The 24550-nt window shown below is 46.7% G+C and overlaps 1 protein-coding gene and 1 pseudogene across 10 annotated transcripts in view; one reads left to right on the top strand and one right to left on the bottom strand.

The window, feature by feature from the left end:
* The first annotated feature begins 6001 nt into the window (after positions 1–6001).
* The window catches only part of B3GNTL1 (UDP-GlcNAc:betaGal beta-1,3-N-acetylglucosaminyltransferase like 1), a 98003-nt gene continuing 79454 nt past the window's right edge, over positions 6002–24550 (top strand). For 7 of the 10 annotated variants that reach the window (XR_008294143.1, XR_008294142.1, XR_008294141.1 and 4 more), the window contains exons 1-4: positions 6002–6154; positions 7866–7982; positions 8082–8181; positions 22601–22665. Coding sequence is in view for 3 of the 10 variants with exons in the window: in XM_027052136.2 (XP_026907937.1) it covers positions 6116–6154; positions 7866–7982; positions 8082–8181; positions 22601–22665 (321 nt within the window). In the remaining 7 variants the exon portion in view is untranslated. Of the gene's footprint in view, positions 6155–7865; positions 7983–8081; positions 8182–18862; positions 19042–22600; positions 22666–22726; positions 23556–24550 lie in introns of those variants that run through there. The other 3 variants (XR_008294145.1, XR_008294144.1, XR_008294146.1) reach the window with 3 other exon arrangements.
* LOC128313434 (eukaryotic translation initiation factor 1-like) lies at positions 18425–19365 on the bottom strand (annotated as a pseudogene).

Here is a 24550-nt window from a genome sequence, read left to right as displayed (position 1 = left end):
GACCAGGTGACGGCTGTCCCCATCAGGGATTCAAATACAGGCCACTTATTACTTGGCTGCTGGACGCTGGCCCCTACCAGCGAGTGCTGGTGACCTGTGCGTGAGCAGCACCACTGTGCGTGTCTGGCCTGTACGGCAGGAGGCCTGGATGTGAGCTGGGATGGCTGGGGTTCCCTCCCCACCTCCCCCAAACTCTCCTCAGGGGAGAGCATTGCAGGGTCCCAATCCCACAGTGCCCTGCTTCCCCTGGGGTCCCAGCACATCTCTCCTCAGGAGGAGAGATGTGTGCTTTCCTTCTGATGCAGGGCTCGGTCCCACCAAGTGATATAGTAGGCGTTTGTGTGGCGCCTTTACCGGGAAAAGTGTAAATGGCATTAAAATGACAAACAGATGGCTGGGCGCCCTTCCAGTGGAAAGCCTGGTCAGTGCTGGGTCTCCTGGCTCTGTAGTGGTCAGCACCTTGCATTATCTCTGATAGAGTGATGTAACAACTCCCTAAGCCTAGAAAAAAACGATGTGATACAGAGGAATCTTGTCCACAGAGATGCAGTTGATTTCCACCCTGTGGAAGAGATCATTCCAAACACGGGGTCAATGCCCAGTGGGTGCTCCCCAGTGTGATGTGAGTGCACTCACTTCCTGACTGTGTCTACATGTGTCCATATTCAGATTTTACGTTTGATCAGGCTTAACATCTTACTGGTTTCCCCATTTATTGATGAGTTAAAATCCTGACACGTGTTCATTTTGTATTTGGATGACTCATGATTTTACTTTTTTGAAAAGTATCTTTTAATACTTTTTGTGTGATGGAGCAGACTCTCACCCATGGAACAGAGAGGTTATAAATCAAGGATGTGGATCATTCGGTCCTTCAATCTTTGACAGCATCGGCCAGCTGCTGGCACAGGACACATTGGGGATTTGAAGCCAGAGACATGCCCCTTCCCCAGGAGCCTACAGTCCCCAGAAATGAAAGGAGGGCTCTGTGATGTGTTACGATGGTGCTATCTATTCAGGGGCCACGGGGCACTGAAGAAGGACACAGAGAGGTGACACCACTCTCAGCTTTGAAGGACAAGTAGGAATTAGCTTCAGGGTGGGAAGGGGCCACGTGGCACAAGGGCAGGAAGCAGGAGACCCAGAGGAAGGAGTGCCCCGTGGCCCACAGGCCGCGAGCTGAACTGAGGATGAGGGTTAGGATGAGGTGCTCAGAGGCTCTGCGGGGGGGGGGGGCTTGTGCAGGTGGAATGGTCTGCAAATAGTGGGTGAGCAGGTGCAGGGTGGGGTCTTCAGTTCCTGGGGCTGGACCCTGGTGTGGGACACCCAGGAAGCACAGCAGGTGTGTGGGGTAGGCATTGGCCCTGTTGGGCACTCCGAGCCTAAGGCTACAGCCCGGGCTGTATGAGAAACGGATGCTCACACAGGCACAGTGGCTCAGACTGTGTCCATGGCCCAGGGCCACTCGGCCAAGAAGTGGCCCAGCCCAGAAACAGTCCCAGCGTGGCCCCCACATGCCTGGCCACCGTGAATATGGCCTCTCCCACGAGACGGGATGGCAGTGGATAAAAGAACATTGCAAGAGCACCCGTGCTTTGTTCTAGCTGTAAAGGATGCAGTGGGTGTCAGATCCCATGCAGCCCTCACCTACACGAGCTACCGGGGACAGGTGCTGAGGCAGGCTGAGGGAGGCTTCTGGCTAACACCCGGGCCAGGCTCCCAGCAGCCCCCTGGCTTTGTCATTGACATTAGCCACTTTTTGTGAGGCCTCACTCAAAAGGCTGAAGTCATCCTGAAGCCTCTGGCTTTCCTGCTCTCCAGGTTCCATGAATTTAACCAAGCCGTTTCTTCTACAGATGACATTTTCCTACTAAAACTTAGGAGGAGGACATGTAACTGGCTTTTCCTGGCCTTTCGCACACTCAGGGTGCTCAAGCACTAACACCCGTGCTGTGCACACACCTCCCACAGGCACCTGCCACCCACCTGTGAGTTATCCAGAACCTGGAGAGCAGATGGCTGAAATCACTCCAGAATCATCCACATGTGCTCATTGATGGTGGCAGTTGGAGGCCCTACGTTAAGTTTCCTTCTGCTTTTCCAATCTCATGTCAGCCTCCTCTTGCCTCCTGCTCAGCCCTTCTCATACTCTGGTTCCAGCCAGGCCCACGGCACACAGTTCTGGACAAGCCTCACCTGGCCATGCCCTAGGGGATACCTGTGGGCTTCCCACATTACCACCCACAAGTGCAGGGGAGTGAATGCCCCAAGGGGCGACCCCAGATGACAGGACCAAGGGTGAAGGCTTCTCTCCTTCAAGCTCTGGTGGATAATTCTCCAGTGGTCTGGGAAGGTTCAGGGTTCCAGTTCCAGCTGCCCATAATGGGGACCCCATCAACAGAGCACACTGGTTCTGGCTCCCTCTCCTTCCCAGCCCCACTCCCCTGCCCCCAGCCTCTTGGGAACAAAAGCCCTCACTGCAAAGGCCCCAACTCAGGCTCTGCTTTCTGGGCTAAGGGGATGGGCACCCAGGCCAAGACAAACACTCTATGTGATACTCAAATGCTTGCATCAAATCCACTCCAGATGTGTGCTCAGCTGTTAATTGAATGCAGCTTCTAGTAGGAACCTCATTGCTTCCTGCGGCCAGTCCGGTGAATGAGACCAGACTCTGGGTTCAGGTCAATCATGTATGCTAGGCCTTCATGAGACAATATTTGTAAAGTGCCTGGCATTAGAAAATGTTTAGTTGATGGGATTCTCGGTCTCTCTCCAGAGTTCCTGATAACCTGGTCCATTTCAGAACAATGCAGACTGGTACAACAATGGCTTCCACGCATTAGTTATTCCTCAGAAAACATTCATTGTGTGCTCTATGGCTAAGGTGTTGAGTGGGGTCTTGATTTTCCCTGCAGGGTCATATAGGGCTGCTCAGCCCCTCCTCCACGTGATATGATTTTCTGACTCTGTGGGACAGAGTCTAGCCCAGTCTACCCCTTATCCTCCTTGTGAGGGCACTCTGCCCCTTCACCCCTTCACCAGTAAGAGTGGAGTCACTCCCAGAAAGCACGGCTGAGGGGGGCGGGGAGCAGCGCCCCAAGGGAGAGCTGAGAGCCGCTGGGGGAGAAGATTCCCCCTAACAGGGTTCCATTCCAGATCTCACATCACCCACTGGCCAGCCCCTGCTTGTGGCTGCGGGGGACAGCAAAGGGGTCTAGGGCACCCTGACCCTGTACCCAGTGGCCAACCCACTGGAGGGGATGAAAACATAAGCCAGAATCCTTACTGAGGCAATAGAACCCCAACAGGTCTCAACTCCAGGAAGTCAGGCTGCTGACAATGGAACTGACATGATCATACCCACACTAGGCCATGTCTAGTAAGTTACTTTGTTTAAAAAGTATGGGCTGCAACCCCTTAATGAGCCATTAAACCAACACAAGTCCCAAGCAGACTGAAACCACAGCAACAGCGCAGGCCGCACGTTCAGGCAGCTGGCTGCTCCCTGGAGAACACGTTTACCATCCAGGGGCCCTGGCCACCAAGGGCAGCCAGTCTGCTTCCCCAGTGCCCGGCGGGTCCCTGCCTCCCAGCAGGCCCATGGTCCTGGCAGGTCGAGCTGGAGCTGTGTTGGGGTTCATCCTGCCGGGGTTGTGGGGGACGTCTGGCTGCTGTTGGAGCTTGAACTCACCCTCCCCTGACACTCTGCAGGCAGACTCCTGAGTCTGGGGCCCAGACCTCGCCATTTATCTGCCCCATACACCAGCATGGTAGAGGCTGTTGGGCAGTTTCCATATCTGAAGGCCCTGGAAACTGGCATCAAGTCTTCTGGATACAACCAGTGTCCACCAATTAGTCTGAACAAACGGCAACTAAAGTAGAGGAAAAGGTCAGCTGGTGAGCCAAAAGCTGTACGAGTTTTGCCTGCCTCCCCTCAGGTGTCCTGTGACTTTGTTTATCTTTTCAATCTGCCCCAAGTCCTCCCTCTGTCCCTCTGGTGTGGAGAGGGGACAGTCCCCAGGGCCTGCTCTCTGCTGAGAATCTTGCCATCCAGGAAGGGATTAATCTCAGGCCCTTACCCAGCCTCAACCCTGCATTTCTGAAGCTTGCAATGTTCTGACGTTTCTGAATGTTTACAAAAAGCAGATTATCACCAAATTTTTATTAGGGGAAAGGCAATGAAAAGTAAATTTCTGGCAGCAAGAGATATGCAGGAAGCAAGACAGGGCAACCAAGCCCAGTTCCGATGTCATGTGCTGTGGAGGCACGGGACACCATGTACGACCTCTTACCTCTTCCTCCCATTGCTTGCTGAGGGTTGTGGCTCTAAAGCCTGCAGGTATTCCAAGAGCTACTAGGAGGCTTTGTTTGTTTGTTTTTTTTAAAGTAGGCTTCACATCCAGGGTGGAGCCCAGCACTGAACTTGAACTCATGATCCTGAGATCAAGACTCAAGACACTCAACCTACTGAGCCACCCAGGTGCCCCACTACTCTGAGGCTTTCTACCAACTTGTTTAAAATAAGCTATTCCTAATATGCCACTGTAAATAAGGTTGCATTTTTACCCATCTTATCTAAGAGTTTCAACCCATATAAGGGCTGTGCAAATACTGACGCAGGTTAAGGAAAAATTACATTTAAAGTGATGCTTTAAAAATCTAAAGAATAAGTTTGGCTTTGTTTTAATTGTTAGTTTGTGGAATATTCTTGGTTTGGGGCAAGAGAAAATCTGTGCCGGCAGTGATAGCTATAAACTCGGTCATAAATTTACATTGGTTGGGACCAACGTGGGGGATAATCACCCTAACGTGAGTGAGTGCTGCCACTGGTCCAGGAGCTTCAGGCAGAACTCAGTGGGACCTCACGGGCCTGTCCCACCGGGAGGGGCGCAAGCTCCCAGGGGTCACACCGCTGACAGGACACCACTACTCGGTGCCAAACAGTGGGGTAAGGGTCTCGGGGACTCTGCTGCACAGAGCTGCAAGGAGACACACGTGGGTTAGGGGCTCTAGGACAGGAGCGCTGAGCCCAGACAACCCTTGTCCGGCTGGGGAGGCAGAAATGAGGGGTGGTGGAGGCCCGCGGCACACCGAGGCCCCGCCCCTACGCCCCTTCCTCCTGGGGGAAGGCTCGGGTGTCCTCGTCTCCCTCTCAGCCTTCTCCTGGTCCTGCGTCGGGTCGGTCAGATGACTTGTCACGTGCTTCCTTTCTTTTAAAAAAAAGGTGATGTTAAAGGTCATCTGGTTTGGATTTTAAGTTGTAACCAACAGCACAGCGTGATTTCTCACAAACCCCACCTTCTCCACAACCAAAGGATGTTTGTAACATTTTACTTCACTGAGGACTCCAGAGCTGATTAATTCCCGCAGGTGAGAGCAGGAGGGCTGGGGGGCCCAAGGACAGGGCAGAGAGAGGACACACGGGGACACAAGAGCCGCCCAAGCGCCAAAGCACAAGGCCCCAGCCTCCAGGAACCCGCACACATCACCGCCCGGCCGGCCCCGCCCCCTCCCCAGGAGCCCATCTCCCGCCCCTCCCCCTCCCCAAGGCTCGCCGACCCCGCCCCCTGCCCCTCCCCACGTGCCCGCCCCACCCCTTCCCCAACCCTCCCGCCCCCCCTCCCCCAGGGCCCACCCCCTGCCCCTCCCCTCCCCACGGGTCCATCTCTTCCCCCCGACCCCCCCCCCCCGCCCCGGCCTGCCCCCTTCCCTGCCCTCCTCCCGCCCTCCCTCAGCTCCCCGCTCCACTTGGGCCCGAGCTCTTCCCCTCCCCAGGTCGGCCCCTGCCCCCCCGAGCCCTCCTCCTCCCAACGGGCCCGCCCCTCCGACCCGCCACCGCCCCGCCCACTCTCCTCCCCACAGGCCTCCCCTTCCCCGGGCCCGCCCCCTTCCCCGCCCCGGGCGCGCGGGGGCGCTGCTCCCCCGCTCCGTGCTTCCAGCCTCTCTAGGCCGCTCCTCTCCACTCCCCGCTAGATCGCCGGCTTACCACGCCAACCGGAGGCGGCAGGCCTGGTGGGGTGGGGCATTCCGGGCGAGCCGCCCGCGCACGCGCCGTAAGCCAACGTGGGCGTGGCTGCGGGCTCAAGGGGCGGGGCGGCTGAAGGAGCGCGCTGCCATGCAGGCCCACGGGGACCGCGCCGCGGCGCCCCAAGTGGTAGGTGCCCGGGCCGCGGGGCCACCTCGGCCCCTCCTCCTGTCCCCTCCCCCCTCTCTCCGTCCCCTCCCCTCCTCTCGTCCTCTCCCCTCGTTCCCTCGTCTCCTCCCGTCCCCTCCCTCCCCGACTCCCCTTCGCCTCCTCTTACCTCCAGCCTCCGCTCTCTCTCTTGCTCCTTCCCTATCCCTTCTCCTCACCCCCACGTCGCCTACTGAGGGTCACCACTTACCAGGAGCTTTCCTGGGGGGGGGGTCTCTGCCCAAAGCAACCTCCAGCAGAAGAGTGCCAACAGAACTTAAATCAAGACCCATCTTTGACGGAAATCCACATTGTTTTCTATTGTAGATCTTGGGGACATTAAAAACATGCTTTCCTTTTTTCTTTTCCATTAAAGAATAATACTTTAAAAGTAAATATGTGGTGCCTGGGTGGGTCAGTCGATTAAGCTTCTTACTCGGGCTCAGGTCATGATATGGTTTGTGAGTCCAGCCCCTAGTTGGGCTCTGTGCTGACAGCTCAGAGCCTGGAGCCTGCTTCCGATTCTGTGTGTGTCTCTCTCTGCCACTACCCTGCTCTCTATCACTCACAAAAATAATAAACACTAAAAGGAAAGTAAATATGTGAGTAAATTAGGTAACCACTTTTTGGCTAACAGATTCAGGAAGGGTTCTCGCTGTTGAATCAGATCCTCAGAGTAAAGAATTTGACTGAATTATATTTTTCAATCTATGAATTTTTCAAAACCGTATTCAGATTTAGTATTTTTGTAATCCTGTCTATACTGCATGTAGATACTGAATACTCATGTATGTGCATATCGTTTGTGCCCATGCGTATGTGTATGCATATGCACTGTGTAAACACACCTGGATGACCGTGTTCTGTCTTCTTGTGTAGGAATTTGTCCACTCCTCATTAGGGTATAAACTCAAGGGTTAGGGTAGACTGTAATTTCTGTCTTTGGGTATTTCATATTGCTTAATGTCGTAACGTACAAAATTAAGATAATTCCAGTAATCAGCTATTTTGTTGGCAGTCAGGTTTCACTTGTTTTACTCCATACACTTTAGAGATTTTTGTTTGATTTGGGCTGTAGGAGAGAAAGACAGCACCAAACTGTCCCAAACTCAGTAGAGCAAAAGGAGAGAGAGATAGATGGAGGTCACCCCCATTTTCCCAGTACCCACCCCCATACTTTGTTAAAGCTTGTGTGCAGGCACTTGAAAAGAGTTTCTTTGCTGGAGTTTCTCTAATGTCATGGTTCACCGAAAATGCTTACTCCACCAAGAAAAGGACCAATAGATTATTTTTATGAGTGAATTAGAAAATACACAGTTGCCGAAATGATGTATCTGACCAGTGATTGGAGAACACATGAATTTGCCATTGAACTGTGAAAATCTTTTATGCCTTTAATATTTTTGTTTCCTTTTCAAAAGTATCCCAAAGACAATTCAGTGAAATCTAAGACATAATAAATCTTACGGAGCAAAAGAACATTAGAGCTTGGAGAGAAGGAACAGACACCTTCTGTTTTGGTGACAAATTCTTTGGAAGCCTTATTCCCAATTATTCTGTATGTCGGGCCTCACCCTTTGGAAATGAGCATGGGGCTAATGCTCGGGGTTAACAGGAAAGTAAACTGGAATGGAGGAAAGGCATTATTAGCCCTCACACTTACATTTATTAATCCACTTCTTTTGAATTGCAGTCTATTATCCTCCCGGTCTACAACGCTGAACTGTGGCTGGACGAGTGCTTGGAGTCTGTTTTGCAACAGGACTTTGAAGGCTCCATGGAGCTCTCGGTTTTTAATGATGCTAGTAAGGTATTTATGAACTTCCTGTTGGTGATTTAGCCCTAGCATGAACAGTCACATCTGTTTTGAGGGAAGCTTCCTGAACTGCCAATGTCCTTGTGCTTTCAGGACAAGTCTATGACTATCATTGAGAAATGGAAAGTGAAACTGGAAAACTCTGGTGTCCTCGTGGTCATTGGAGGACATGATTCTCCTTCACCCCGAGGAGGTTAGTGACCCTGTTTAGTTTATTATTCAACTGTAAGGAATGGTTTCTTATGACTTGTGTATTTAAACACTGTTAACCTTAAAACAACACTGCCAACTATTTTACTGGTAAAGATGGGGTTATTTGAGAATAGCAGAGAATCCCAACCTAGGACAGGAAAACCTCACCAGAATTACAGGCAAGTCTGGAGAGTAAGGCGGGGAGGCTTTTATAGAGGAGGCAGGAGGTTGGGCGGGGCTGTTGTAAACAGAATGTCCATTGGACTATACTGGGAGCTGGAAGTATGGTGGCTTCTCATTGGCTGGGCTGTTGCCGGAGCAGCAGGAAACCTTCCTGTTGCTGAGTAAGTAGTATCCACCTGCAAGGTGCCTCTCCTCCTGTTGGGTCTGCGATTGCTAACTAGTGCTGGGCCCACAGCTCCCCCTGCCCATCTCCTAACTCCACTCTACTAAATAAAGTTTCCTTTTATTAACTTTCATAATAGTTTCATGTTCGGGGCGCCTGGGTGGCTCAGTCGGTTAAGCGGCCGACTTCGGCTCGGGTCATGATCTCACGGTCCGTGAGTTCGAGCCCCACATCGGGCTCTGTGCTGACAGCTCAGAGCCTGGAGCCTAGCCTGTTTCAGATTCTGTGTCTCCCTCTCTCTGACCCTCCCCCGTTCATGCTTTGTCTCTCTCTGTCTCAAAAATAAATAAACGTTAAAAAAATTAAAAAAAAATAGTTTCATGTTCAAATTCTGGTGAAAAATATCCTAAAAAATGAAGTTTATCACTTCTTTTTTTTTTTTTTTTTTTTTTTTTTGAGAGAGAGAGAGCGCACTCAGGGGAGAGCCAGAGAGAGAGAAGAGAGAATCCCAAGCAGGCTCCGGGCTTAGCACAGAGTCTGATGCAGGGCTCAATCCTATGACCCTAGGATCATGACCTGAGCTGAAATCGAATTGGTTTTTCAACTGACTGAGCCATCCAGGCACCCCTAAAGTTTATCCCTGTTAAGAACCCAGTACACCTGAATTTCTTACTCTTTGGTAAGGATTTGTATGAGACCACCATGCATACTTTACTTATTCAGCCTAACAAAAAACTAGGGTGTTTTTATTTGTAGTGTGATTGATCATAATATTGGTCACCTCTACTTCTTAAAATTCTTTTCTTGTGACATTTGATTTATTTTTGTCCAATTTTTTTTAATCTTAAAAAACTAGCATTTGGTTTCATTGATTTTCTATATAGTTCTTTTTTCTATTTTGCCTGTTTTCTATTTCCACTCAGATCTGTATTATTTTCTTTCTTCTGCTTACTTAGGATTTAATTTGTTCACTTACTAATTCTTTTTTTTTTTTTTTTTTTAATTTACTTTTGAAGGAAAGAGAGACAGAGCATGAGCAGGGGAGGGGCAGAGAGCAAGACACAAAATCCAAAACGGTCTCCAGGCTCTGAGCTGTCAGTACAGAGCCCTACACAGGGCTCGAACTCACAAACCGTGAGATCATAACCTGAGCCGAAGTTGGTTACCTAACCAACTGAGCCACCTGACTCAGGCACCTGACTTCATTTCCTAATTCTGTGTTGGTTTTTTTTTAATGTTTGTTTATTATAATTGAGAGACAGAGCATGAGCAGGGGAGGGTCAGAGAGAGGAGAAGACACAGAATCTGAAGCAGGCTCCAGGCTCTGGGCTGTCAGCATGGAGCTGGACGTGGGGCTCGAACTCATGAGATCATGACCTGAGCTGAAGTCATACACTTAACCAATTGAGCCATCCAGGTGCCCCACGTAATTCTTAAGGTGGAAGCTGAGGTCACTGATTTGAGACCTTTCTTCTTTTCTAACATAGGCATTTAGTAATAGAAATTTTTCTCTTACTATTGCTTTAGAAACATCACACAAATTTTGATATGTTCCTTTCCTTTTTCTTCAGTTTCAAAACACCTTCTTATTTTGACTTACTGACTCATGGCTTATTTAGAAGTATGTTAGTTTCCAAATATTTGAGGGATTTTCCATATATCTTTTATTAATGATTTCTAATGTAATTCCTCTGTAGTAAGAGAACATGCTTTGACTTGAATCTTTAAATTTAGTAAGATTTATTTTATGGCCCAGGTTGTGGCCTGTCTTGGCAAATGTCCCACGTGTACTTGAGAAGGTTGTGTAGCCAATGGTGTTGGATGGAGTTCTCCATAAATGTGAATCAGGTCAAGCTGAGGAGTCTTGTTTAAATCTGTGTACTTGCCAATTTGGGGTCTGTTTGTTCTTTCCATTATTGAGAGGGGGCATTGAAATATCCAACTCTGTACATTTGTCTGTTCGTCTCTAGTTTTGTCAGTTTGGGCTTCCAATAATTTGAAACTCGGTTAATGTTTAGGGTTGTTACGAAGAATTGACCCTTCATCATTATGAAATAACCCTCTCTATCTTGCTAATATTCTTTGCTCTGAAATCTACATTGTTTGATATTAATTTAACTGCTCTGGCTTTATTTTGACTAGTGTTAATATAGTATATCTTTTCCATCTTTTTAAACTTCTAACCCATTTGTTGAAGGGCACCTCCTTTAAACAGTACCCCCTCCCTGTAGATTCTTATAGACAGCGAATCCAATCTGACCATCTTCACCTTTTAACTGGAATGTTTGCATTAGTTACATTTAATGTGACTAATGATAGCTTTTAGTCTGTCTTCTTGCTATTAGTTTTATATTAGTTGCTTCTGTTTTTTCCCCTCCTTTCCCTCCTTTTCTGCCTTCTTTTGGGTTAATCAAATATTTTTTATAACAAATGTATTCATATGCCACACAGTTCACCCATCAAAGTATATAGTCGAGTGGTTCCTGGTATATTCACAGATCTGTGCAGCCACCCCCACAGTCAATTTTAGGACATTATCATCACTTCAGATAGGAACCTGGTACCCTTCAGTCATCATCCTCCACACCCTGCTTCCCCCAGCCCTGCGCCACCACTAATTTACCTTTTGTGTATAGATTGTGTATAGATTAACCTGTTGTGGAGATTTCTGCATATATGTTTGTAAGGGATGTTGGTGTGTGATTTTCCTTTCCTGTGATGTCTTTGGCTATGAGATCAGAGTGGAGCTGACCTCATAGAATGAGTTAAGTGTTTCCTTTTTTTCTGTTTTTTGGAAGAGTGTGGGAAGGATTGGTGTTATTCTCTAAATGTTTGGTAGAATTCGTCAGTGAAGCCATCTGGTCCTGAGCTTTTCTTTGTTGTAAGGTTTTGATTACTGATTCAATCTATTTAGTTGTTATAGGTCTGTTCATATTTTTTTATTTCTTCTTGGGTTGGGTTTGGTAGTTTGTGTGTTTCTAGAAATTTGTCCCTTTCATGTAGGTTGTTTAATTGGTTGGCACACAGTTGTTTGTAGTATTCTCTTAGACTGCTTTTACATTTCTGTTAAGGTCAGTAGTAAGGTACCCACTTTCATTTTGGATTTTAGTAATTTGAGTTCTTTTATTGGTCCAGCTGAAGGTTTGCCAATTTTGTTGATCTTTTCAAAGAACCAATGTTTGTTTTCACTGATTTTCTCTCCTCTCTCTCTCTCTCTCTCTCTTTACTTTCAATTTCATTTATTTCTGGTCTGATCTTTATTACTTCCTTCCTCTGCTAGTTGTGTGTTTAATTTTTTAGCTTCTTAACATGTGAAATTAGGTTAGTGATTTGAGATCTCTTTTACATAGGCATCTATAGCTGCAAATTCTCTCCGAGCACTGCTTTTGTTGTGTCCCACAAGTTTTGGTGTGTTGTGTTTCCATTTCCACATATCTCTGGGAATGTGTCTTTAAGAGTATCTAAGCATATTCTAGAAATATGTCTAAGGATATTCTGTTGTTTTGGGGTAGGGCATCTGTATATGTCTGTTAGGTCTTTTGGTTTATAATGTTGTTCAAGTCTTCTGTTTCCTTATTGATCATCTGTCTAGATGGTCTATCCATTATTGAAAGTGGGGTTTTGAAGTCTTCAACTATTCTAGTAGAACTGTTTTTCACTTCTATTCTGTCAGTTTTTGCTTCACTTATTTTGGGACTCTCCTGTTAGGTGTATATGGTTTTATAATTGCTATGTCCTCTTGACTGACCTTTTATCAATATAGAACATTCTTTGTTTCTAATAAAATTTTTTGACTTACGGCCTGGTATCAGTATAGCCAACCACCCCTAGAAACCCTTTTGGTTTCTAGTTGAATGGAATATATTTTTCTGTCCTTTCACTTTTAACTCCTTTGTGCCTTTAGATCTAAGGTGAATCTCTTATAGACAGCATTTAAATGGATCGACTCTGGCTCAGGTCATGATCGCACGGTTCACGAATAAATAAATAAATAAACATAACATTCAAAAATAAATAAATATTTTTAAAAAATAAATAAATGGGTCATGTACTTTTTAAATCTATTCTCCCAGTCTTTGTCTTTAATTGGAGCATTTCATGTATTTATGTTTAAAGTAATTAGTGAAAAAAGAAGGCCTTTTACCATTTTGTTGTTTGCTATATGTGCATCTTACTTCTTTTTTGTTCCATAATCCTGCATCAGTGCTTTTGTGCTTAATTCTTTAGTATGCCATTTTGACTCCCTTCTTATTTCCTATTCTGTGTATTTGAAAGTTATTTTCTTAGTGCTTACTGTGGACATTACAATTAATGTAGTAAACTTATGACAATCTAGTTTAAGCTAACATCAGCTTAGCTTCAGTAGTGTTTAAAGCTCTGCTCCATGCAGTTCTGTACCTCCCACTTTATGTGTTCACAGCTTACATCAATTTCATGCACCCGTTGACGTAGATTTATAATCATTGCTCGATGTATTTGACTTTTAGATAAGAAAACATTCAGAGTAAAAATAGAACAGTACTGGATTTTATATTTACCTATGGGTAACCTTTATTAGTGTTTTTCACTCCTGCGTATGGTTTCAGCTTATTGCCTGGTGCTCTTGCATGACAGCCGGCAGGACTTCCGTTAGCATTTCTTGTGGGGCAGGCTTACTAGTGACGAGCTCCCTCATCACTTATTAGATCTGGGAATATCTTAATTTGTCCATTTTTAGAGGATGATTTTGCCAGATAAAGAATTTCTATATGTTATAGGCCTAACAATACATTATTTATATGTTGTGTTATACAATTGCTTTTTAAATCAATTAAAGGAGGAAAGGAGAAATATATATTTATATTTTCTTTTATAATTAACAATTACCTTTGGTTTTTTGTGTTTTTTTTTTTTTAATGGATTTGAAGTACTCCCTGGAATCCCTTGGGTCAGTCTTTTTAGCCTGAAGAATTTCCTTTAGTATTGTTTATAAGGCAGATGTCTTAATTCTCCTTGATTTTTGAAAGATAACTTTTCCGGAATAGGATTCTTGGTTAACAGCTTTTCTTTTTGAGTACTTTGAGTATGTTACCCCCTGCCTTGTGCCTTGACTGCCCTGAGAAGCCACTTGAGACCCGACCCCTACCCCCTCTACCAGGTGTCTTTCACCACAGTGCAAGAGTGGGTTTCTCCACACTCTGTTGCAAATGGAGCAGGGGCAGGGGCCCCTTCCCCACAAGCCAGGGCAAGGGCGTTGGGGACCCTAATATTCTTGGTGATACCACAACCAAGGTAGATAGTGCCCCTGTCCCAGGTTGGAAGCTGGGGGTGGGGGGAGAAGGAGCCCTGCTTCTCCACTGTTGGGGACTCAGCCACAGCAACAGGAGCCTGCCGTCAGGGTGACGAATGCCGATGTCCTGCGGCCCCCAGGATTTCTGTATGTTAGCAAGGGGAAGGGGAACCTGAGTGTCTGTCTAGGTGGGGTTTCCTCTTTGGGGAGGGAGGGGTGGAGCAGGTCTTGGTTCAAGTACCACAGACCCTCACTGTTCTTACTGAGTCTCGGTCATCTTCTTCAGTAAATATTTCTTCAATTCCCACTTCCAGAGACTGAATGGCAGTTGGTTCCGCGTGATGTTCACAGGCTTCTATTTAGGCAATCCATGGAGCTCTGCATGCTGTCATGCCCGGAGCCGGACTCCAATCAAAATTCTTGGTTCTATTTTATCTTCTGTTGGCTTAGTAGCTATAATTTAGTTTTGCTGTTTTAGGGGTTGATTTAGGGTTTTAGTATACATCTTCAGTTTACCAAGATCAGCTTTTCAAAGGTCCATCTACACGTGTAACATAAGAACCTTACAACAGTATTCACACGTTTCTCCTCTCTGCTCTTTATGCTACCTTGTCCTGCGTTTTACTTTGCCTGTATCGTAAACCGCACAGGACACTGGCATTAACTGTTATGAGACATATGTAATAAGAAAGAGAATCACGTTTTCACCCATACAGTCACTATTTGCGCTGCTCATTCACTTCCAGATCCACATTTCCGTTTGCTGTCATTTTCCTTCTGCCCGAAAGACTACACTTCTTGCAGTGGCGGCCTGCTGGTGATGATTTCCTTACCATTTGTGTGTCCTCGTCTGGCACTTGTGCGGGGGCTGGTGGACCCTGTGATGAGGACATCTCATCACAAGATGCAGGACCTTTCCTTTAGTCCTTGTGTGCTGCCCCCAGCTCACCTCCCATACAGGTGAGCTTGCCCTCAGGTAACCATCCTGTACGGCTTCTGTCTGCTTCCTCCCTCTCTTGCCTTGTTCCCTTCTTTCTACCTTTCCGTCTTCCTTTGTCCCATGCAATTGCTTCCCCTTTGCAGAGTAGATGGGGAGTAGGGAAGGGGAAGGCCTGAGACTGCTGGTCTTGTGCATTAGTGGGAACAGCCTCTCCTCGCCCTGCTGGTGCCTCCTGAGCCTGCTGTTCTTTGGCTTCATGGTGATGAGGGAGGGATGGCCAGTCAGCTCACCCAAGCGGTCAGCTTCGCCTGAACAGAAGAACCCAGAAGTTCTTCCTAACTAAGTCCCTGGACTGTGGTATTTGGGTTTCCTCCCCTGCCAGGGTACAGCCTCCTTCTGTCTCCTATAGAGGAAGGAGTCTTACAATTTTCTTTTGTTTCCAAGGCACTTCTAGTGCTGGGAATTGGTGGGTGGGGTAGACTACCAGTTTGTTGGTGCACTATCTTATCCAACTTAGTTTTTCACGATATCTCTGATTTTCCATTTAGGCGATCTAATCCTGAATAAATGTTATTCTTTCGTTTTGTTGTTCTAATTTATACTTCACTGTTCATATTTTTCTCTTGGGATAAGAAGTCAGGAAGAACAATGTGCGGCCACATTACTGAATCCTTGTATTGTTCCTGACTTGGTGGGAGTGTTAGTGTTTCCGTGTTAAGTATCATATTTATTGTTGCTTTCTGACAGATACCTTTCTCAAGTTAACTTGTGATTCCTAACTTAGCAAGCGTTCAGAAAATGAGGGATCAGTATAGAATTTTATTAAATGTCTCTTAGGTATCTGTTAAGGTGATTGCTTTTTTTTTTCTCCTAACATATTTAGTACAGTGTGTTAGTATTTCTCTTAATAATGAATAGTACCAGAACAAACCTGCAATGACATGATACTGTTTTTATACAATATAGTTATTCAGGTTTCTTTAGGATTTTTGCATCTGTAGACATACGGAAAATTGGTCTGTAGCTTTTTGGTGCTTGTTTGGTGACTGGCTTAGGGATAAGAGCAGAAGGCCTTGGACTTGCTGGTAGAGCATTTGTGCAAGCAGTAATCATGTATAGCACAACAACCTTTGTCTCAGCCTTCCATATGAACTAGCCCTCCAGCCTGAATGTACATGACAGAAAAAAAGCATTTATTCATTCTCACAAATGTCTGCTTTGAGGAATAACACTTTTTTTTTTTAATACTAGCATTGATAAAAAGAAATTCAGGCATACAGAAAGGTCTACAGTGAAACCTAGAAGCCCCACACCCTGGAAGCCACCAGTGTTTTTTGGTTCTTATTTGATTTGTTTGACTCACACAGTGTGGGTCAGTGCTCACCGTGAAAGAGGAAATGTTTAGCTGCTGAAGTGCTCCTCACCACACTTCCTGTGTTCCCCCCTCAGGGAGTTTGTTTGTTATAATATAGTCATATTTTCAGGGTGTGTAATCTTCACATTCTGTTGTATAACTTTTTATTTTACGTGCTTTAATAATAAGTTGATGCCGACACTTTAGAGCTTGTAAAGACAGCACTTGCAGTATAACAGGTGAGTGACTATCATTCACTGCAGACCTTGTGCTGGCTCAGACTCAGACCTGGGCGCCTCTGCGGCCGACTCCATGCCGGGCCCTGGGGGCTCCCAAGTGTTAGGGTCTGTGGAGCCTGTAAAAACATTTTGTCTTGTTCTCTTCTGCTTTCTACACATGCCATTGTTTGGTTTCCTTCCTTCTCTTTTTCTTTTATTTAATTTTTGTCTTATAAGTGTTATTTAGTGTTGCTAGAGTACTCCTTAAAGTAAATTTTCCATATCTGGTGTGTAGATGGTAAAATGTTTAGAGTTTTTACATGTCTGAAAATGTCTTCGTTTTGTACTTAGGCTCAACTGACAGTTTGGCTGGGTATAGAATTCTACATACAAAATAATTTCCCTTAGAATTTTGAAGGATTGCCTCATTATCTTCTGGTGTCCTCTGGTTTTGATAAGAAATCTTATGACAGTCTGACTCTTTAAAGGTATCTTTTCTGAAAGTTTTTAAGATTTTTGTCTTTACGTTTTGAGTTTGAAATTTATAATGCTGGGTCAAAGTATCATTGCTTTTCATTCACCCTCTGTTTTTATACTGCATGATTAGCTTTACATTCTTAGCTTTAATTGTAATATATTGGGCTTCCTTTAGCTTCACTTTAAAGTTTTTGTGTAAGACTTGAAAATAGCATGTCTGCATACACTGCTGGGTTGGAAGAGGAGGTCCAGATGATGAGGCTGGAGCTGGAGGACAGGCCCCTGCAGGTTTTAGGAGTGTGTCCTTCTTTAAATAGTGGGACTCAGCTTTGGTTACATGTGAGAAGCACCTGCGGAGTTTTGGGAGCCCTGATGCCTGAGTCCTACCCTAAGGTCTTCTCAAGTGATTGGTTTGGGTGCAGCCTCTGCACTGGGATTGTGGACACTTGTGGACACTTCCTGAGAGAGGCTGGGGTGAATCCACAGTTGAGAATTAACCTCAGGAGTAGTGTGGCGCCAGCCCCTCTCCCTCATGGGCGGTCCTCAGGGAACCTTGCAGCTCTCCTCATATTTCAGGGGTGGGCAGGGTGAAAGTTTGGGATCCCTCTGGATCCCCTCCTGTAGGGCCAGAGCAGTGTTGGCTCTGTTACTAGTTCTGTTCAGACTGGCATGTGACTTTCCTTTCAGGGTGGACAGGTAGTCAGGGTACAGGGTAGGGTTTGTGTTTCAGCGTGGCAAGGTGTGAGCAGGAGAGGTGTGAGTGGGAGGGACGTCCACTCTTCCCAGATGCTTCTTGCCCTCAAAGCCCCTTCCTGTTTCCTGTCCTGTTTCCTCTCTCTGCTCAGTCTGCCAGTTTTGGTGGTCAGGAGGCTGCCCTGGTCTCATTCCTGACCCTCGCCTGTGTGCCCCTGGCATGACCTCACAGAGCTCTCCTGGTCTTCTGGGGCAGGTGCACTGATCCTTGCTGGACTTGCTGGTTTACTCCAAGTTCACAGAGGGGCCCTGAACCCAAGCTGTCTCCCCCAGAGCTCACAGGGTCCACCCTCGAACAGGGCTAACCTCTCTGAACACTGGCTCTCTGCAAAACAGTGTGCTGCTTCAACGCATAGCCTCTGAATCCCCTTGCCTTCCCCTTCTGCAGCGTCCTGCCAGCACTGTGTTTTTGTCTTTGTGTTTCGGGGCCAAGGAGAGGGTGGATGTTCACAGAGGTGAGTTAAGAAGTTGAGTTCACAGAATGAAACAGATACTTCTCTCCCAGAAAGTGCCCCTGACTCTGCACCACATCCATCACAAACAGCATCCCATACCCTACTTAGGAGAGCAGGAAAATGTAAACATTTTAGAAAAAATTTAAAACCACAAATGGTCATTAAAATTGGTCACTTAAAAGAAAGCTTTTTCTCCTGCCATTTTATAAAGTTCATATTGAAAGACCAGTCTTTGGCACTGCCTCTAGGTGGCCCTGCCTTCTGGGGCAGAAGACTGGGCAGGAGGCAGCCTGGTGGCCGCCCCGCCCCCCCCCCCCCGCCCACACACACACTCCTTCACCTCTCTGTGCCTCAGTTTCCTTTGCAGGCAGCAGGTGCCTGTCCCATTGTTGAGAAGACATAGGTGCTAGAGGAGTGTTAAGACCTGCCCCATTTTTTTTTTTTTTTTTGGCTCTTTTCAGTTTATTACACGAAGGAGTTACACTAGTCCAAGTTAAAAGCAGACCCCAAATGGTTACATTATACAAGCTGTGAGGTTTTTATTTTTTTATTTTATTTTTTTTTAATTTTTTTTAACGTTTATTTATTTATTTTTTTAATAATTTTTTTTTTAACGTTTATTTATTTTTGAGACAGAGAGAGACAGAGCATGAACGGGGGAGGGGCAGAGAGAGAGGGAGACACAGAATCAGAAGCAGGCTCCAGGCTCTGAGCCATCAGCCCAGAGCCCGATGCAGGGCTCGAACTCACGGACCGCAAGATCGTGACCTGAGCTGAAGTCAGATGCCCAACTGACTGAGCCACCCAGGCGCTCCAGCTGTGAGGTTTTTAAACTTGTGACAAGGGACAGAAGGGAACTTCTACTCATTGCAAGGAAATCCTCACTTAAGCTTCAGTGAGCCAAAAGCACTTAAAACCCATGAACTTTCAGCTGGTCGTCCTTAGCCAGTCCAGTCTCTACAAGGAACTGGCATATGTTCTTGCACTGGTCACCCTGTAGCTGAATTACTTCTCCATGTTCTGGATGCTCAATTACAGTACCACTGCAGGTAAATTTCTTCTTAAACACCTTCGCTAGTTTCTTTTTACCGTAATCATCAGCGCTCCCTTGGGAAGTAGGAAGGGCCTTCCTGCCGTTTCTCTGTTGAATTCTTACACGGATATAATCCTCGTGCCAGCAGGAAGCAGATCATCACCGTTACTTGCATCAGCAGAGGGGTCGAAAGAGTGGAGGTTCTGGATAGCGTACATAAAATACGATTCCTTTTCCTCTGTGGAAAGGGCCTGCAGAAGGTGGCAGTGGGAGAAGGCGGGCAGGGGGGACGGAGTGTCGGGAAGCGAGGGGGCTCAAGGGGGAGGCTGCTGAGTTCTCAGTGGGGCTCAGTGACTGGGGCCAGGACCTGCCCCATTCTTGTCATCCTGATCTTCCCCATGATCTCATGCCTCCAGAAGACGTTCTGTTTTTTTCCCCAAATGATTTCTTATTCGCATTGTCTCCAGTTTGTTTGAGATAGAAAACTAAAAAATCAGTTACTGTAGAACATCTGTTTCAACTTGCATCTGAAATGTGTGTAAACGAATTGTGGATTTTGAAACTAGTCTGAACATCCTTGTTAAATCGTCTTTTATTAAGATGTTTTGTATCTTCCATAGTTGATAAAATAAGCTGAAGGCATTTTGGTGGCTGGTGTGATTGCTTCTCTGACCTCCATCTTAGAAACAAGTTTTGTTTTTCATAAAATATTTCCACAGATTAGATATAACTTGAGTCGTGTCACATTTGTATGTATTTTGTCAATTAAGAAAAATCAGTTGTAATAGTGTGAAGAAATGGAGGCAACCTGCTGTCATTTTGGAGACGGGCAAGGCAGAGTCATGGGGGCCCGTAACACACGAGTGTGGGATGGAGTTAATTTGATTAGATCTGAAAGGGCAGATTTTCCTATAATGGTATTTTCTTAAGCAGGAAAAGTTACATGGACTATTGGAGAGCATAAATCCAAAGTGTTTCTTTTTTCAGGAGTGCGGAGTTATTTAAATTGGATTAAGATTCACTTATTATTTCATATCATAACAGAGCAAAACATTTCTTAACAATGTGGTCACTTACTCAAATGAAAGTACAGCACAGTTCCGCCCTCCCCAAGAGTGAGGACACCAATCCCGCCAGGGCTGCGTTTTTTTTCCTGCTGTGACCATGACAACCAGCTGCGTCCCTTTGTGACAGCCCCCCAGACAGCAGGCCCTGGCACAAACATTTGACTTTCTTCAAGGCAGTAATATTAAAGCAAATTCCTTGTCTTTGCCAAACATAGGACTCATTGTGAGGAACTTCCAGCTTCCTTAGTGAGACATTTTCCTCCATTATCCAAATTCTGGGGTTTGATTTGTACCCCTTCTGAAACCTGACTCTACTGAGCAGCTTTTTAAACAGAACTCCTGCTAGTTTAAATGTGATTGTGGGCCGTCTCTTCCCATTTTCATCTTCTTCATACGGCTCTTGGGTTTCGACCGCGTGAGACCTTTCCCTGGGTTTGCTGTGCTTGGCGGTGATGATGGCGCTTTCTGCAGCTGCCGGTGCGGCTGCCAGGGCCCCCCCTTGTGCCCTTCTTCTCTGCTTATTACACCTGTGGCTCTTTGAGATCTGGGACCGGTCTGCCAACCGGTTGGCATTGGCTAAGCTCTAGGATTCATGCTAAGATTGAGCTGCCACCTTGCGTGGAAACAGCCTGCACCAGGGCACCGGTGCAGGGAGACTTCCCGGAGCTGGAATTTGCTCAAACCCCCCACTGAGCAGCTGCCTTCTCCCCCCTCGGAGAGGCGCTGTCCTCAGCACAGAAAACCCAGAGCTCTGATGTGGCCTGAGGCAAGTGTGCTGCTGTGTCCCTGGCGCCAAGGAACCTGGTCAGGTCGCCTGAGCCTGATTATTGGAGGGATTTATTGTTTTACCTCTGCACACATCTGTTTCACTTCGTGTGACTTTCCTCCGTGGCACCAAATCTGTAACCGGATGGTTACCTCGACTCAGGTGTTGGCAGCCTCTTTTCTGTGGAGCGTGTATCTGTGCCCCTGAGGCCCCTTCGGCCCCTCTAAATCCTCCCATAACCTGCCCTGCCCTCCGTCCGGACTCAGCTGTCTCAGCTCAATTTGCTGACGCTCCTTACTGGCCAGGCCTGCCTTCCCACCTGCCACGGACAGCCCGGTGCTCCCCACACCGTGGCAGGCTGTGGCTTCTGCTGTTTCTCCTGGCGCTACCCCAGCACGGCTCAGTGGGCACGCAGCCACTTTTTCCAACCCAGTTGTAAGTCGTAATCACTTTGAAGCCAAAGACTTTTTAAAACATCTAGTAAAACATAACATCCGGGACAGCTGCGAGGCTCAGTCGGTTCAGCATCTGTCTTCAGCTCAGGTTATGATCTCACAGTTCGTGGGTTCACATCAAGCTCTGTGACAGCGTGGAGCCTGCCTGGGATTCTCTGTCTCTGTCCCTACCCACCCCTCCTCAAAAATAAAATAAACACTATAAAAAAAAAAAAAAAAGAGGGGGCGCCTGAGTGGCTCAGTTAGTTTAGCGTCCGACTTTAGCTCGGGTCATGATCTTGTGGTCTGTGAGTTCAAGCCCCACGTGGGGCTCTGTGCTGACAGCTCAGAGCCTGGAGCCTGTTTCAGATTCTGTGCCTCCCCCTCTATCTCTGTCACTCCCCTGCTCATGCTCTGTCTCTCTCTCTCTCTCAAAAACAAGCTTAAAAAAACAAAACAAAACATAACATCCGTAAGAAAAGTGCACTTATCATAATTGTCCAGTTCAATTAATTTTCACAAACTGCCAGCACCATGTCACTGGCACCTGGAGGAGGAGCCAACATCACCCACCCTCAGAGACCCCCATCTCCCTTCTGGTTTTGCCCTCTTCCCAAGGTGACCTCCCGATTCTGGATGAATTTGCCATCCTCGTGTGCTGTGTGAACATCACCCGCGTACATGGGCAGCACAGGGATGTCCATTCTCAGCGTGGTGTGCTCTCAGCTTTTCCGTTCTACGTCGGGGATCTGAGGACAGTCACACCTTGTGAACATGGGGTCTGCACCTAGCAGGGGAGCCCCTAGGTGTGTGCATGTGCAGACATAGTAAACGCTGGCAGTGACTGGAACCACCACTGAGAGATACATTCAGCTAAGTACTGATAAAGCATCCCGTTCGGCGAGTGCTTAACAGCCAATCACACGCGTGTCACTGCTTCGCATCTACACAGACATTTCCATTCAGTGACGTTTTGATTTTTTTGAAAATATTCCCCAGGGTTAGCTTCGTTATACTCTGAATGGTTGCTGAATTTGTTTTCCTCCAGGGAGCAGTCCCTCCTTAACACGCTGGGTCTGGGTGGGCTCTTTGCGTCCCAACGTAACACTGACTGTGTCTCCATCCCTAAAGATGGGACACGGTTTTCCCTTCCCTTCCTTCTCACTCCGTCTAAAGCCAACTGGATTTTACCTGCTGGGGTACCATGTTTTGAGCTTCCTAGTAGTATGTGTTACTCTAAGTTCAGGAAAGAAAATACCATCAGAAATTGAATTATAAAAGACCTTTTCTTTTTCTTTTTTAAAACAGTCGGATATTCTAAAAATCAAGCAATAGCACAGAGCTCGGGGTCTTACCTTTGCTTTTTGGATTCGGTAAGTAACTCTTTGTTTTACTTAAAATGTGTATATATGTAGTGGTTGAATAATTAAATGACCTTACATTTTAGTGTGGTTCTTGAAAATCATTATTCTAATATATAATGATCAGACTTAAAAGTTAAGGTTCATGGGCTCTTGCTGTTAAATTGCAAGAGCACATAATGAGTTAATTAATTTTTGATAAATAGGATGGCATAAAAATACAGAATTGCACAGCAGAGAATCACATAAATAAAACTGAAGATAAACTGGGACAATGTGGATAAGCACTTAAAGGATGAACAGCCTTAGGGAGACAGAGGTCACACAAGTTATAAGGAGGAAAGGTTCATCAGGAAGGAGGGGAGCAGTCAGACTGCAGCTGAACTCTCACAACCTTTTTATCACTTGTGACCAAGGAAACACAAGTGACATTCGTGAGATATGAGCTTTAAAAACCAAGTTAACAGGGTTTTCTGAGGTGCGTATACTCAGTATTTGCAAAGTGTGAACTGGGGGCGTCGGCAGCATAATTTTGCATTTTGTATCAAGAACTTAAAAAATGCTCATGCCCTCCACTCCTAGATTTCACTTGTAGGGATCTCAGAAATTCTGAAAATGATTTGTGTGCAGTCTGTACATGGGCATTACTACGTTAAAAAGCATTTTCGGTAACATGACAAATGATTACAATAGGCAAAGCATCACCGCACAGTGTGTATTTCAACCATGGATTTTCTCTTTAATTAGCTTATTTTTTATAATTTTTTTTTTATTTGAGAGAGAGAGAGAGAGAACGAGAGAGCATACATGTAAACAGGGGAGGGGCAGAGAAGGAGAGAAAATCCCAAGCAGGCTCCAGACTGTCAGCGCAGAGCCCGATGCGGGGCTCGATCCCACAAACGGTGAGATCATGACCTGAGCCAAGATCACAAGTCGGACGCTCAACTGACTGAGCCACCCAGACGCCCCTCTCTTTAATTACCTGAAAACCCACCTTTAGAGTGTCTGTCTGCATGCAGTCTCCCCTTGGGCCCCTCTGGGTCTCGGGACACAGGGTACCCACCTCCTCTGGGCATTCCTTAGGGGGTTCTGTTGAGCAAGGTCAGCTGTGTGTCGGAATTTCTGCTCGTGCTAATTAATCCACCTATGAACCTACTTTTCTTCTCATACTGGCTCAGCCTTTCCCTTGATTACCAGGAACACGGGGTGGGAGTGGGGTGGGGGGAGGTTTGGGAAGAAGTTTGCCTGACGGACAGCCCTGCTCTCGAAGACAAGCCCCAGGGCTGTGGTTCCTTTTTCTTAGACTAAAACTCCCTTTCATTCCATCATCTCCTTCCAGACCCTGCCCTGGGACCTGTTTTCACTCTCAGATGGTCTGTCCAACATTTTCCTAAACAAAGACAGTTTCCACTGAAGACAGTCACACCCACCATGGTCCACAGTGAGCTTCTTAGGGCCTTTGAGTGAAGGGAGGTGGTGATTTTCTTGTTCTCCTTTAGGGCTGCTCTTTATGAAATACTGGACAGTGACAACGTGTTCTCTTGAATGGCCATGGATGCGTTGCTGTGTATGTGTTCCAGAATCACTGGCAGGATTCTGGAAGCTCTCTCGGTGTGCAGGCTCCACATGGACAAGGCCAGCAGGACTCGGGAGAAGGAGAGAGGAGGGCTGAAGATGCCCTCTCCTCTCTGATATCCTGTGCAGCTTTCTCTCTGTTCACTGGAGAGTAGGAAAGAAAACGTAGGAAGGCCAAGTTGGACAAGGTGGAGCCCAATTTAGAACAGTGAGGACTGCAGACCAGGGAGGCACTGAATAAACTTGCTGATGGAAGCCAGCATAGCCACCACTGAGCTGGCAGAGGGCAGGGCAGAGAACCAGGTCCCTGAAAGTGCCCTTC

The sequence above is a fragment of the Acinonyx jubatus genome, chromosome E1 (genome assembly GCF_027475565.1).
Source record: "Acinonyx jubatus isolate Ajub_Pintada_27869175 chromosome E1, VMU_Ajub_asm_v1.0, whole genome shotgun sequence".
Taxonomy (NCBI): Eukaryota; Metazoa; Chordata; class Mammalia; order Carnivora; family Felidae; genus Acinonyx; species Acinonyx jubatus.
Note: the sequence above shows the minus strand (reverse complement) of the source record. Positions and strands in the feature narration are given on the sequence as shown.